At 38.5% G+C, this 16,166-nt stretch overlaps 1 protein-coding gene across 5 annotated transcripts in view; it reads right to left on the bottom strand.

The window, feature by feature from the left end:
• Positions 1-232: 232 nt before the first annotated feature.
• The window catches only part of pacs2 (phosphofurin acidic cluster sorting protein 2), an 86,009-nt gene continuing 70,075 nt past the window's right edge, over positions 233-16,166 (bottom strand). For 2 of the 5 annotated variants that reach the window (XM_034197713.1, XM_034197722.1), the window contains exons 18-26: positions 15,016-15,124; positions 14,045-14,077; positions 10,242-10,286; positions 8,682-8,724; positions 8,504-8,546; positions 7,851-7,983; positions 5,669-5,889; positions 3,840-3,953; positions 233-1,766 (exon numbers count right to left, since the gene is read on the bottom strand). In XM_034197713.1, the coding sequence (XP_034053604.1) occupies positions 1,648-1,766; positions 3,840-3,953; positions 5,669-5,889; positions 7,851-7,983; positions 8,504-8,546; positions 8,682-8,724; positions 10,242-10,286; positions 14,045-14,077; positions 15,016-15,124 (860 nt within the window). In that variant the 3' untranslated portion in view covers positions 233-1,647. The remainder of the gene's footprint in view (positions 1,767-3,839; positions 3,954-5,668; positions 5,890-7,850; positions 7,984-8,503; positions 8,547-8,681; positions 8,725-10,241; positions 10,287-14,044; positions 14,078-15,015; positions 15,125-16,166) is intronic. The other 3 variants (XM_034197737.1, XM_034197730.1, XM_034197746.1) reach the window with 3 other exon arrangements.

Raw genomic sequence — 16,166 nt, 5'->3', positions numbered from 1 at the left:
TACACAAGTACAAGAGTTGAGTACTTTTTCCACCTCTGGTTATGAGTGACTTTGCTCCTAAAGTAATGCAATGTATTTGTATTTGTTATTTAACAAGTACTACAAGGGTTTAGTAAAAAGGTAGGTGTTTGTGTAGTAGTGAGAACACGACTGGATAAATGAGGCTTGGATTAATCTGCAAGAGTTCTGTGACAGTTTGTACGTGATTATTTTTTTAATAGTTTTGTTGTTATAAATGTGGCCCCCATTTACTTTCATCTATGTATTGCCACAGAAAAAACACAGTTTCTCCAAGAATTCAAGATAACAGGGTGAGTTAATGATATATAAATGTTGATTTTGTTTGTGAAGTACTTCTTTAATGAGAGTTAGATGAGAACATCTCTCCTAGCCAAGTGCAGCTATAGCTAGCAACTGGTTAGCCTAGCTTAGCTTAGCACAAAGACTGGAAATGGAGGGAAACAGCTAGCATGGCTCTGTGTAAAACCACAGTTTGTCCTTTTTACACTCTGGTTTTGTACAGATTAACATAGGTGATATAAAATGTTGTTCAGTGAGCTTTACAGATGCTGGTAGGTGGATATATTTCCTTTTTTATCAGAGCCAGGCTAGCTGTTAGCAGCAGCTTAGCTTAGCATAAAGACTTCAAACAAAGTGAAAGGTCAAATATCAAATATTTGATTTCTCTTTTGTGTAATCCATACAAAAACTGGATCATATAAGAGGACAAAATGAGTTTATTTAGGGGGTTGGACTATGTGCTGGACTATTTTGTGTAAACCCCACCAGAAAACGACAACTTGTCTTGTCTTACGGTTTTCGTACAGAAAACACAAAAAAGACAATGCATGTCAATAAACTACTTTTTGTTATTTTATGTTTTTATAGCCTGGCTAGCTTTTTCCCATTGTCTCCAGTCTTTGTGCTTAGCTAAGCTAACTAGCTGTAGGTATTTTCTCATTTAACTTTTGGATACAAAGCAAATTTCCCCAAATATCAGTCCGTACTATCGTCTAAAAAGCATTTGATTTTGTGCTATTAATATTTTCTTTCATTTTCTTTCTTCCATTTCTCACTTTGGAGCAAGACTCAAGCCAATTTCAAGAGGAAGTTAAGTAGATAAGAGGTTCAAAATCAGTGTGTCATCTTCAATCAGTGCCAGGTTATTATTCATTCACACAGTTTTCAGTCTATTGCACATAATCTTCATTTAGTGCCGAAGCGTTTTCTTCTTCAGGGTTAAGAATCAAAGTTGAAAATCCCAAATTTCTTCAAGATGAACGTCTTCCACCTCATCACAAGGCAGCTGCTCTTGTATTTTATATATATAGCGGCCTAGTGACTAAAACCAGCCACACGAAATTAAAACAATGGCAGATGGCGAAAACCTGGACACAGTATGTTAAAAATAATACGTCTAATTATTATTTACTGATTATTTTGTTCCTATAAAATATCAGCAGGATATTTTATTCTCATTTAAAAAGCGGAGTAAAGAAAGATTCCCTCGGCGGCGTTGCCTCGAGACGTTTTTAACATAAATATAAAATAAAAAAAACACGCAAAAGATTAAATAAAAATGCAAAAAGCTTAAATTAAGACACAGAATAAAGAAGTGTGAGGAGGGGGTTAAAGGGGTCTCAGTCTCTAGTAGGGGCCCTTGGTGTGTCCAAAGATCCCGATCGGGAAGTGCTTCACGTGAGACGACCACTGCGCCGCCAGCTGGAAAAACTTCACGTCGTTCCACTCCACGCCATCTATCAGGACTGCGGAGGAAGAGACCAAAAAATAAAATGAATACAGAGAAGAAATATCCTTAAAATAATTAAAGATTAAAATCAGATCCGGATATATTGAACATTTTATTTTATAATAAATGTTCATATAATATTGTCCTATGTTTTTATTTTATGCTTTAAGTCATTATGTATTTATCAGGGTAATACTTACTGCACACTAACATTTAAATACCCTAATACACCTCTAAGCAACACACAAATTAAATGTGGCATTTTAGTTTAAATTACTGCATTTCCACATTTGTATTTCCACATGTATATTTTAATTTTTTATTCTTTAACTTTTTTAATATTTAATGCTATTTTATTTCTATTTCTGAAATATTTTGGACTATTTATTTCTTGTGTCTTAATTTCTAAATAAGTGAATGTACATTTCCCAAATTGGCATCAATAAAGTACCCTTCTATCTATCTATCTATCTATCTATCTATCTATCTATCTATCTATCTATCTATCTATCTATCTATCTATCTATCCATCCATCCATCCATCCATCCATCCATCCATCCACCTACCCACCTACCTACCTACTATCTATCTATCTATTTTTTTGGAGAAAGTTACCGCTGCGCCAAGGAGGAAGTGGAGCACACAGGAGGAGAAAACCATTTCATTGCAGACTGTTATGTTGGGATACGTGGGGAAATTACAGTGCATACATTATTTGAGGGGGGGTGCTAGTGAACTGTCATTGTGGGGGGAGCCTCGCAGCGGAGAAACGGTGGACCTCTGTCGCCTGTCAGCGCAACTTCAATGATGCCGTTTAAAAACATAAAAATGTAAGGGCGGTGCCGTCCATCAGCGAACCGAGCCGGCCGTCACCGGCCCTTGACGACCGGCCGTTCTGTGATTCTCCAGAAATCTACAGATGGCCAGTCTGCCCCACACACACCAGTACCTGCTGGGCAGGAGGTACTCTGAGAGTCACAGACATTAATTCATAGATCAAGGCAGACTGGTTTACAGACTCTCCTGTTTTGCCAATCCGTTGCTTAAACAAATAGCTCTACACCCCTGGCCGAAATGTCACTGTAAATGTACACTGTGTATGTGCGTGTGAGGAGTGTTGCAGTAGAAAATTCCACTGTAGCGACCGGTACATTAATGGGAAACCCTACATGTTTGAGCACCCTCTATGAAACGTCAAGCTACCCCACAGCACCCCCAAAAGAAAATCTCTGGCGCCGCCACTGAGCCTGCAACCCCGTTTTGAAGAAATGTGCAGTGCAAAACAGGCTTATATTATATTATAACTTATTGTTCTAGCAAAGGGATTGCACAATTGTATTTATTTTTTTGAGCACACAGACTTATGGAGCATTGTTTTATTATCACTGTTCTAGCAAAGTGATTTTTTTTTTGTTGAAAGGAATGCTCACGTTCATATTGATGTATTTTAATAAATGTTAACTTGGCCCATTACGTGACTATTTGTGTTGGTGGGGCGCGACTTATTTTTTTCTCCAAAGGGGGGGCCTGACAGAAAAAGTTTGAGAACCACTGGGATAACGGGTGAGTATCTCGTGCACACGAGATACTCACCCGTTATCCCGACTTTTTTGTTTCTCTCTCTCGTTTTTTTTCATGTTCTTTTAGGGCAGGGGTGTCAAACTCAATTTCATCTCGGGCTACATCAGCACCATGGTTGCACTCAAAGGGCCAGTTTTATATACAATAAATGCATATTTTGAAGAAAGAAAGTCAAATTCTGAGAAACTAGTCAAATTTGAGATGTATTGTTCTACATGTAGTTTATGGGCAACGTGCTTCTGTAAAGTAGCATGTAACCGTAAACATATTATATTCTTTGCAAGCTCTTGTGGGGCCACATAAAATGAAGTCACAGGCTGGATTTGGCCCCTGGGCCTTGAGTTTGACACCCCTGCTTTAGGGGCTCCATACATTTCCATTAATAATACAAATAGTTTTTGTTTTCTAATGCATGGATATATATATATTTTTTTTAATGAATGTTGAGAAAAGGTTCCCAAATGTTGCTCCCAAAGCCCCCCCAGCATGTCTGTTTTAGATACCGACCCCTCAGCATGGTCTGCTGGTGCTTGGCAGTGCAGATCAGGCGGCTGATGCCCTCGATCAACTGACTCTTGGACTCCACCTCCTTGTCTTTGCTCTTTTTTGGCAGGAACATGACTGCAGGAGGAGAAAAAGAGGTCAATTATGATGTGAATAATCCCTTTAATGTTTGCACTACAATGAGAAAATAACACTTAAAATCAAATCAATTATTTGTATAGCCCAATATCACAAAACATGTTCGTCTCAGTGTGCTTTACAGATTAAAAACAAACAAAATATTGTATATGATGGAGTTACACACAAATGAGAAGACAAGATAGTGTGTGGAATACAAATAGAAACAAAATAAAATAAGATACAACAAAAGACAATAAAAATACATAAAACATTCAAATTAATAACCATACAATTAAATTAAATGAATACCACAAAATGCCAGCTCTAACTGAAGTCTTTGTTAAAAATGTAGGTCTTCAACGCACTCTTTGGACACTCTCTGCCTCTCTGATTAAAACAGGAAGTTGGTTCTAGAGAAAGGGAGCTCTGAACGCTCCGACTCCTGATCTTGTTTTGCGGACTCTGGGCTCCACTAACAGACCTGAACCCTGGGAGCGTAATGTTCTAGCGGGGCAATAGAGTCGTGCAGGGATGACGTATTTTTGTAGGCCGACCCGGAAGCTGCTCAAGGGTTCCCTCGAGAAAAAAGCAACGGGATTTCTCCATAGGATTTTGGAATATTGTAAAAAATAAGATCTGTGGAAAACGATAAATGCTCGTTTTGTTCAGCCGGATAATCTCCACATGTCTACTTTTATAATGTTCTAATCATAAATCTAATCGCCAGAAGCAAAATGCTAACGTTATGCTATGAACGAACTGCAGCCGAGTACAGCAGGGTCGCACGACTTCAACGTCACGCCAACTTAAGGTCGTTTCAACTTGTATTCGAATTTACAGATTCAAAATGGTACAAGTTGAAGCGATTGTTTGAACAGTTTGAGGAGGCAGGTACTTGCTTTCAAGCAGAACAGTCAAACAAACTTAGAGGAGTGTTTACGTGTTCGGCGTAATGACGTCCTCGACAACTTCTGTAGTCCTATTCAGCCACTTGTTAACAACCATCGTTTTTCAGACACGTAAACTCTTCAGAAATCACCAGTGGCGTCACCGCTGATGTATTTAATGTCGTAGAACAAAATGTGATCGGTCTCTTAAATGTGTCTCAACCACAGACCTGATTTCCAGCTATTTTCCAAAAACTAGTTAAAAAAACCCACTGACTCTGAGACGAGGGAACCGGAAGTGGTAAAATGCTAACTCACTTCCGGGTTTTAGGACTCGTTCCTGCACCACTCTATAGTGGATCAAATATATTTTAGATCAGGAGTGTCAAACTCAAGGCCCGGGGGCCAAATCCGGCCCGCGACTTCATTTTATGTGGCCCCGCAAGAGCTTGCAAAGAATATAATACGTTTATTATACGGCTACATGCTACTTTACAGAAGCAGGTTGCCCATAAACTACATGTCCCACAATGCATCTCGTTTTGTGACATGCGCACTGAAGAGACTTGCAATTATTTTCCCTGGACTTCTGCTTTCAGACGTAGTTAATTACTAAGTTATTATCCTATCCGATAATAATCCAATTCAGAGGCAATAATGTAATATAATACATTATTTTATATATATATATATATTATATATTTATATATGTATATTTATATAGTTACCCTTTGAGTGCAACGATAATGCTAATGTGGCCCGCGATGAAATTGAGTTTGACACCCCTGTTTTAGATGCATCAGCCCATGCATGGCTCCCACTCACCCTTCTTGTTCTTCTCCTTGGTCACCACCGTCATACTCATGGTGGGTTGAGGGTTCGGCTCTGCCCCCCCCAGCGGCAGCCGGCTGACCTGCAGCGAGCGGAAATTGCACTTCAGCGTATTTTTGGAGGAGGAATCCCGCTTCTCCACGTCCTTCTTCCTCTCCGCCGGAGCCTGCCAGTAATCCACCTGCAGCCCCATCAGCTCCAGCCCACCTGCAGAGCTGGAACACAAACAGGAAGGGCTTTATGTCATAGAAATGTTTAAAGGACAGAAATTGAGCTCGCAGAATTGGAGGGAATATACCTGGAAGATATTTTATTACGCCCTCTCAGAAATCCCACTATGATAGAACCCCCTATATGTTGGAGGAACTGTGGTAACCGGAATGCAAACCACTTCCATGTATTCTAGTCCAGTTATCAAAGAAAACTGGAAGGAGATACACAATGCCTTACAAGACATGTTCAAAGATATGGAAAAGATGACAGCATTTGTCAATCATAACTACAAACTGGGAGAAGTGGACTCTCTATGTAAAGGCCGGATTTTGTGTTGACAGATCCGTAACTCGGCTGTAAAGAAATGTCTACTCCCTAATTGTTCACTGTTATTTTCTTTTCTTTATGTCTTTCTCATCTGTGTTTTTTGTGTCATCACGTGTATATTGCTGAAAAGAACAGATTTATGTCATTCATGTAAAGATGCAATGTACAATATGCAGTGACAATATTTGACACTAAATGCCAATAAAAAGTAAATTACGAAAAAGAAATTGTATTGCTTTTTTATCTTTTCTCAAGACTTAATCTTATACTCGTCAAAATGTATTAAAAAAAGAAAAATGCATAATTTTTAGATCAATAATTTATCTTTTGTCTCCAGGGCCCAGGAGTTCAAAACTTTTAATCCCCATCTGATCATATCAGATTTGGATTTTGGGGAGTTAAAAACCAAACAACAGGATTAGGATCACTTTGATATCCGATCAGATCAGGAAATCCAATCCAAGCTTTAATCTGGATCAAATCTTCAAAGTGGGTAGTTCAAACCGACAACACAGGATTGGGATCAGTTTGATCCCAAAAAACTGGATTATCCTGATCCCACCAGAGGGGTGGATTTCCAGTGGATTACCAGAGCAGAACGTACTGTACAATTTATTTTAAAATATGTTTCAATATAAATAAGATGGCAAAGTTTGTTAACTGAAATAATGCACCATTTTTAGCCTTCATGGGAAATACATTTTATTTTTTCCATTTTTTGGTCACGTTTTCAACCAAATGTTGACATAAATGTTTCTGCTCATGAAAGTATCACAACAAAGATTGTCAATCACAAATGTAATTTAGATTAAAGAAAAAATATCTTCAACAAAAAAAAAGTCCATCATCTGTCATCACCTTTCAAAAGTACTCCAGGGACAAAATCTGGCCGACTTGTCTGAAAAGCAATTCAGGATAGGATCACCCTTATCCAGATTCAGACTTTTCAAGATTACTAGATCCTGAATATCAGTGCTTTAATCCTACCGATCGCCATCTAGTGGATATGAAAAATAATACAAGGAAGACAAGAGACCAGATTGCAGAGACATCTATTGTCTATCTATTACTTTTGAAAGGTGATGACAGATGATGGACTTTTTTTTCTTGAAGATATTTTTTCTTTAATCTAAATTACATTTGTGATTGACAATCTTTGCTGTGATACTCTTATGAGCATAAACATTTATGTCATCAACATTTGGTTGAAAACAAAAAACGTGACCAAAAAATGAAAAATAAAATGTATTTCCCATGAAGGCTAAAAATGGTGCATTATTTCAGTTAACAAACGTTGCCATCTTATTTATATTGAAACATATTTTTAAATAAATTGTACAGTACGTTCTGCTCTGGTAATCCACTGGAAATCCACCCCTCTGGTGGGATCAGGATAATCCAGTTTTTTGGGATCAAGCTGATCCCAATCCTGTGTTGTCGGTTTGAACTACCCACTTTGAAGATGTGATCCAGATTAAAGCTTGGATTGGATTTCCTGATCTGATCGGATATCAAAGTGATCCTAATCCTGTTGTTTGGTTTTGAACTCCCCAAAATCCAAATCTGATCCGATCAGATTTGGATTTTGGATCAGGTTAAAAGTGTTGAACTACTGGGCCCAGGTGTTAATGTTTACCTGTAAGCACAGAAGCTGGTGGTGATGGAGGGTGAGGAGGGAGGGGTGGGCGACGCCTCTTTGAGGGCGGGGGACACCTGTTGTGGGGAGGAGAGCAGCGAGGAGCCGAGGGGAGTCGCGTCATCAGAGTCTCCTGGGGGAAACAAAACAATTAGAAAATGACAAAAGGGCCTTTTTAGTTTAGTGCTCTGGTGCAGGGAAGTTAGATAAGATGAGATTAAACTAAATGGTAATTAAACAAATCGTCTTCAGGGATTGTTAAATGTTAAATGAATATTTCTCCTTTTTGATGTTGAGAAGGAAACTTATTTGGTACAGGAAGCATTTCAGACTCTATCTGACATTACAACTTTGAATTTCCTTGTGTTGAAAGGTGCTATATAAATAAACTTGCCTTGCCTTGCCTACATTACATGTCACTTCACTTCACTTGTTAGACGCTTTTATCCAAAGCAACTTACATACTCAATGCTGTGGGCAATCCCCACAACGACATGCTGACTGCAGTGGGGTTTGAACCTGTGACCCCCTGATTCTAACACCAACGCAAAACCCACTGCGCCACACGCCTCCACACAGTATAGCATTATTGTGTTGTACTTTTTTATTACTTTTATGTATTTCAAAAATCCTTCTGCTTGATTATTTCTCACCTGATGCTGCAGATGTTTGCTCCACGAGGCCGACTTTCACCATCTGCAGGATTCAGACAGTATAGCATTATTACTTGTACTGGTTAAAGACATATTTGTGGAGCTGTGATAGTGTCCAACCTTAGGTAAAACAATCAGTGCATAGAGACAAAATAAACAGTGACAGTCAGTAACTTACTCCGATAAAAGGGATGAATTTCTGACACGAGTCCTCGTCCGGGCTGTGGAGAGACAAAGACAGTTCAGGCAAGAAAATAAGCAACACTTATAAAAGAAATAGGAAATCAATTATTTACAAAAGAGAGGTGTAAGGAATCAAAAGTGCCGACTACTGCAAGCATATCCAAATGCTTGGCTACGAAAAGTAAAGACTATTTAAATAAATATGCAGTTAGTAAAATCTGGCCTCATTCACCAAGCGTTCTTGAAAAGGTAATTTCTTCTTATGAAGATTTTCAAATTTTTTTTTTTTTGGTAACAGAATCTCCACATATTTGAGTTCCAAAATGATTGCTCAGTTTAATCAGTTTTCGCGTTTCCTTTAGTTAAAATGTCTATAAAATGTGTTTATAATAAGTATTGTTAATGTATAAACTATAAAGCATTATGGTACAGTTCAAAAAATGGGAGAAAAGCAGGCGAGAGCCAGCATGGCGAGGCGATATTTGACTGGAATGATAAAAACAAGATTCAGGAGCTACGAGCTAACCGCTAACGCTTCTATGATAACTTAAGATCCAGACGGAAAATGTCCAAACTAAGCTGTGTAATAAATGAATATAACATATTTCCAGTCATTTTAGACATTTTAAAGTGTAAAAGTTAGAGCTATTAGAGCCCTTCATGAATCTGATCTACACTCGATTTCTAGGAACAATCTTAGGAACATATTGGTGAATGAGGCCCATTGAGATCTAGTTATTAGTAAACTATTCATGATGCTGATTTCCAATGTGTCACATGTGGAAATATTCCCATTGCATGAGGAGAATCAGAGCATGCTACATGACGTCAAGTCTCCACTAACACAGATCCACTTCCTGCAGGCTCCTTTATTAAAGCCGCAGAAGAAGAGCATGCAAATATCAGCCGGTTGGAGGCTTCAGACAAAGCCATCCAGAAAACTGCAGACAGCAGAGCAGAGAAGAAGAGCATTCGAGGAGGAAGACATCCATCAGGGGAATACGAAACTCTGAATGATAAAGACGTGGACGAGCAGGAAGAGCACCAACCTAAATGCACAAGTCTGCAGCTCCATGCAGCACCGAGAGCGTCTCACTGCAGTGTGTGAACAATTAATCTACTGACTCATATTCATGTACACACATTTCCCATCTATTACCAAATAATGCATTTTAATTGGAGGTATTTAAAAAACTGTTTCTAATTTCTAAATATACCGACTCAACATTTTAATCACAAATGTCTTTATTTGTATTGTTTTAAATTGACCTGACTTTAAAAAACAATAGGATTAGGCACAAAATATACTTTTAATTAAACTACAATATTTCGTTTTTGGTGGCACGAAAAAAAAACGTGTGTACATAAACACAAATCAATAATTAGATCAAATGACTTCACGACCGGTTCACAGACTGCCATGAGACTGGGTTGGTATCACTACACCTTAAAGAACTATTTTCCTGTTGACCAGAAAAATAGTCTGACCGGATCTACTTTGTTTAGAATGGATCTACTTTTCTCTAATGATGACGTGAGCGGTTGCTGCTCTTGCCTTGGAGAAACCTGCCAGCGCCCCCCCAGGGAAGAAACAGAGCGACTACAGGGGGGGGGGGGGGGGGGGGGAGAGAGAGAGGGAGACACACACATCCATTTATCCTCCAAACACAGAAACACATCTGGACTGAAATGAGAAACAGCAGCCAGAGAGCCGGATGTCTGCCTGCTATGTGACGTGAATAACGACTGAAAACAGGAACTTATCTGATGATTTTTAGACAAATATGAGATAAAATGAGGGATGTTTTGGTTAAAAGACGCACATGCACGTCAATCAATGAAGACATATACACATGCACGTTAAAGATAAATCTAGTTCTGCATCTGCAGGTTTAAAAAAGTAGTATTATTATCTTTAACATGTTGGTTTTGTTGTACAAATAAACTGACTATGTATACAATGCATATTATAATGGTTTTAAAAATGCATTTAAATGGTCATTGTTTGCTTTAAGTTAAGTAGAAATTGATATTTAAACAACTTGTGTTGTTATTAAGGGTTCTGAATTTTTTTTAAACATTTAATTCAAAGACTTTCAAGGCCCATTTTCTTTAAAGGTCCCCTATTAGACTGTTTTTCATCAATATATCACAGGTCTCAGATATATACAGAGCATGTCTCTGATTGGCTGAAACACCAAACAGATCATTGCAGCATTACCCATAATCCCCTCTGTTTCAGCCCTGTTTCCAAAGTGCTGATTCTCTGTCTGTTACTTTAGATGAAAATAAGGAGCCCCTCCCCACGCCCCTCTGAGAGACATTTGGTTAAAAAGAACACAATGGTGCTCTAGGAGGAGATTCAGGTCATAAGGTGTGTGTGGGGGGGGGGGGGTTACCTTGGTTGCTGATTGGCTAATGGTTACACAAGACAACACATCGTTATGACATCATAAAGTGGCCAAAATCTGATCAGCTCATTTTCAGACAGGTTTTTATAGAAATGGATCAGGACAAAAAGAGAGAGAATCTTTGTTCCTGAAACTTTCAGAGTCTCTTTCCACAAAGGGGACACATGTTGATGTAGAAGAGGCATGAAGAAGAGGGGACACATGTTGATGTAGAAGAGACATGAAGAAGAGGGGACACATGTTGATGTAGAAGAGACATGAAGAAGAGGGGACACATGTTGATGTAGAAGAGACATGAAGAAGAGGGGACACATGTTGATGTAGAAGAGACATGAAGAAGAGGGGACACATGTTGATGTAGAAGAGACATGAAGAAGAGGGGACACATGTTGATGTAGAAGAGACATGAAGAAGAGGGGACACATGTTGATGTAGAAGAGACATGAAGAAGAGGGGACACATGTTGATGTAGGAGAGACATGAAGAAGAGGGGGACACATGTTGATGTAGAAGAGACATGAAGAAGAGGGGGACACATGTTGATGTAGAAGAGACATGGAGAAGAGGGGACACATGTTGATGTAGAAGAGACATGAAGAAGAGGGGACACATGTTGATGTAGAAGAGACATGAAGAAGAGGGGACACATGTTGATGTAGAAGAGACATGGAGAAGAGGGGACACATGTTGATGTAGAAGAGACATGGAGAAGAGGGGACACATGTTGATGTAGAAGAGACATGGAGAAGAGGGGACACATGTTGATGTAGAAGAGACATGAAGAAGAGGGGACACATGTTGATGTAGAAGAGACATGAAGAAGAGGGGACATATGTTGATGTAGAAGAGACATGAGGAAGAGGGGACACGTGTTAATGTAGAAGAGACATGAAGAAGAGGGGACACATGTTGATGTAGAAGAGACATGAGGAAGAGGGGACACGTGTTAATGTAGAAGAGACATGAAGAAGAGGGGACACATGTTGATGTAGAAGAGACATGGAGAAGAGGGGACACATGTTGATGTAGAAGAGACATGGAGAAGAGGGGACACATGTTGATGTAGAAGACACATGAAGAAGAGGGGACACATGTTGATGTAGAAGAGACATGAAGAAGAGGGGACACATGTTGATGTAGAAGAGACATGAAGAAGAGAGGACACATGTTGATGTAGAAGAGACATGAAGAAGAGGGGACACATGTTGATGTAGAAGAGACATGAAGAAGAGAGGACACATGTTGATGTAGAAGAGACATGGAGAAGTGGATTTTGCACAATAGGTGACCTTTAAATTCAAGGGCCTAACACATCACAGTGAACTAATCGCAGGCTATTTAAAATACATCCAAAGCTTAGTTATTTATTTCCTTCAACTTAACAAACTTTTTAAAGAACCTGTGGTAATGGTTATTTCACAGATAATCATATTTTCCTCACCTAAGACAAAAAATAAGCAATATGCATAACCTATAATAACATTGTGTGATGTTTTGGTTAGAACTATCGGCGTAATACATGCACTTTTCTTTAGGTTGCAAAATGTGGTATTAATATGTTTCGTATATAATACAGAATGTATGCATCGCTTGTAATGGTACCCATGTCTATAATGCATTATAAACACACCTATAATGCATTATAATGTGATTAAAAGCGTATCTAGAAGTTCATTGTTCTCTTTTAAGAAAAAAATATATGAAATGATTAACCTTTAGAATGACTCAACCTAATTCCCTTAAATGTAAGGACTCAATAAGGCGTTTTCAGCATGGGTTTTCTACCTCTAACTGGACAGATAACAAACAGACATGGAGGGCCAGATGATGGAGAAGAAGCAGTGGTGGGGAAGGAAATAAAAAGCCCCAAAGAGAGAACACACACATCTGATCTCCTGCCACTGTATCAGCATGATTTACCCTAATTAATGAGGACAGCAGAAACTAATCAAACATATTAACAACAAGAGCACACAGACATTGGATGGAGATTAAAACCTCATGATTCAACAAAAACATCTACAACATGTGCACCAAACTTCAGCGGATAGAGCATTTTCATTAGTTTAAACATCTGGAAAATAATTAGACTTTCTCCAGAAACGTAGAGGAGAAAATGGATACGTCTCTCATGTCTGTACAAGGAGATGGTTAGCTTAGCATAATGACTGGAAACAGTAGGAAACAGCTAGCGTAGCTCTGTCCAACCGACCGGAATCTCTAAAACCAACTAAATTAAAATGTTTGTTAAATCCAAAATCTTAAGTGCAACGGGGGCATTGAAATATATGTCTTCATCTGCCATCACAATAACATGATCATTTCTCTTGACTTCATAAAATGTGTGCCAATGTCCACATCTGCAATTGGCCAAATCGAATATGTAAATATCTAATATTTGGCATCGCTATTGCAAACTTGCACCTTTGCATTGGTGAGTTTTAGAAATGGATGATAGATGGATTTTAAGAGCACTCGTAATGTTGAAAAGAGAATGAACATCAACACAGATTAAATAAAAGGAAACCTGTGATTGAGTTTTTTTAAGCAGACATTTTCACGACATGTTAGAGGTAACTAAACACACACAAAAAATCTGGAAAAAAGCCTTGTGTCTTTGGGTACGCCCTTCTTCTGTTTTACTCTCTGGTGTTAAGGCTTATAAAAACGTCTAAATAAAAACCTGATGCCGCTTCGGTTAGTTTACTAAATCTCATCCTGTGTCTGTGTCCTTGAGTTATTTACGACCGTGAGCTTTAGCCCAGATAGAAGATCTTATCTGAGGGGTTATAGCTCAGGTTGTTAGTAATAGACGAAAAACAACCACTTTTAGGCAGCTGTTAAAGTGGCAGGCTCCAGAGAAAGAAAGGGAAGTGAAATGTGGCTCCAACACACAGAAAGCACATGAATCACCAGGCTGAGAAACAAACTCAATATACCACAATACCTTACTGCAAAATCAAAATGAAAGCTCTTTTTCCTTCAAAGAAAAGAAAAAAATACAACAAAAACGTGTTATTCTCACACACACACACACACTGATGGAAAAACATGATGTTTAACACATAGACGCCGCACACACACACACACACATTAGTGACACCTTTACCAACATTTTGTTTTTCAAGAGGGGGTTGAAGACATTTTAAAAAAGGTGTCTAATGACAATAAAGTTGAATCTAATCTAAATGTTGTATTTTGTATGAACTGAATTAAAGTCAAGAATGAAAAACCCTACTTTCCATCATTTTCATTCATGAATTTGCCTTTATTTGAGTCAAGTTTCCTTATTCCTGTATTTATTTTTAGAAAATATTGATGGATTTGTTGTTTTAATCATTGAGTTTGAAAGATTGGAGAAACCAGTTTATGTTAATTGTTGAAAATCATGCCGATTCATGTTTTCAGCTAAATGTAACGAGTTATACAGATAATATCCACAGATATAGTAAAGTCCATTGAGTTATACAGATCTCTTCAACCCCATTTGGAAAAGCAGCTGAAGCTCTGCATAAGAAGCAAAAATAAGACCACTAAAACTAAATTCAATTATTCATCTAAAAACCCCATTTAAAGTCCCCCTCCCCCACAAGATTCAAGTTTCAAGGCTTTCATTGTCATACGTACATACTGTAGCTACAGTGTAGTTATGACAATGAAAATCTTAACCTCCAACAGTGCAACACAATAAAACAGATACAATAGAAACAGTGCAGAATAGTCTATATACAGTAATTGGAATATTGATATATATGAGTTGCAAACAGAGGAATGTAATGGATGTTCTTTCAAAAGTTCAGGTGTTTAACGGTCTTATGGCCTGATGGATGAAACGGTCCCTGAGTCTGCTGGTTAGTGTCAGATCAGTGTGTGTAACGTTCCCAGGTGAATGATGGTGGTTTAACAGATTGAACGTACCTCTTCTGTTTGTAGGTGAGCATGGCCTCAGCGATGGGCAGCTGGTGGGCTCCGTTGGCTCCCACCATGTATTGAGTGACCCTCGAGACCACGTCCAGGTTCTCCTGAGCTACACCAGGAACACATTATTATATATATATATATTCATAATGTACATTCTCAAAGATATTGAAGTGAGTTTGTATATATTGTTGTGCTTTTATTTAGGTCTTAAAGGTCTCCTATTATACAGTTTTTCATCAATATATCACAGGTCTCAGATATATACAGAGCCTGTCTCTGATTGGCTGAAACACCAAACAGATCATTGCAGCATTACCCATAATTCCCTCTGTTTCAGCCCTGTTTCCAAAGTGCTGATTCTCTGTCTGTTACTTTAGATGAAAATAAGGAGCCCCTCCCCACGCCCCTCTGAGAGACATTTGGTTACAAAGAACTCAATGGAGCTCTAGGAGGAGATTCAGGTGATAAGGGGGGGGGGGGTTACCTTGGTTGCTGATTGGCTAATGGTTACACAAGACAAGACATCGTTATGACATCATAGAGTGGCCAAAATCTGATCAGCTCATTTTCAGACAGGTTTTTATAGAAATGGATCAAAAAGAGAGAGAATCTTTGTTCCTGAAACTTTCAGAGTCTCTTTCCACAGAGGGGACACATGTTGATGTAGAAGAGACATGAAGAAGAGGGGACACATGTTGATGTAGAAGAGACATGAAGAAGAGGGGACACATGTTGATGTAGAAGAGACATGAAGAAGAGGGGACACATGTTGATGTAGAAGAGACATGAAGAATAGGGGACACATGTTGATGTAGAAGAGACATGAAGAAGAGGGGACACATGTTGATGTAGAAGAGACCTGAAGAAGAGGGGACACATGGTGATGTAGAAGAGACATGAAGAAGAGGGGACACATGTTGATGTAGAAGAGACATGATGAAGAGGTTTTGTATAATAGGTGACCTTTAATGTGTGCATATGTATAAATGTGTATTGATTGTGTATATATAGGATATACATATTTTTATATATATTTGTTTTTGTACACACAAACTGAAAGATTGACAATAAAGTTGACTTTTGATATGTATTAATTATATACTGCTTACTACGGAAGTCCTGAGAAGCAAAGAGGAAAAGTATTTTTG

The sequence above is a fragment of the Gymnodraco acuticeps genome, unplaced genomic scaffold, assembly GCF_902827175.1.
Source record: "Gymnodraco acuticeps unplaced genomic scaffold, fGymAcu1.1, whole genome shotgun sequence".
In the NCBI taxonomy this organism is placed as follows: domain Eukaryota; kingdom Metazoa; phylum Chordata; class Actinopteri; order Perciformes; family Bathydraconidae; genus Gymnodraco; species Gymnodraco acuticeps.
The sequence above is the reverse complement of the archived record's forward strand: the minus strand, read 5'-3'. Positions and strand labels throughout refer to the sequence as shown.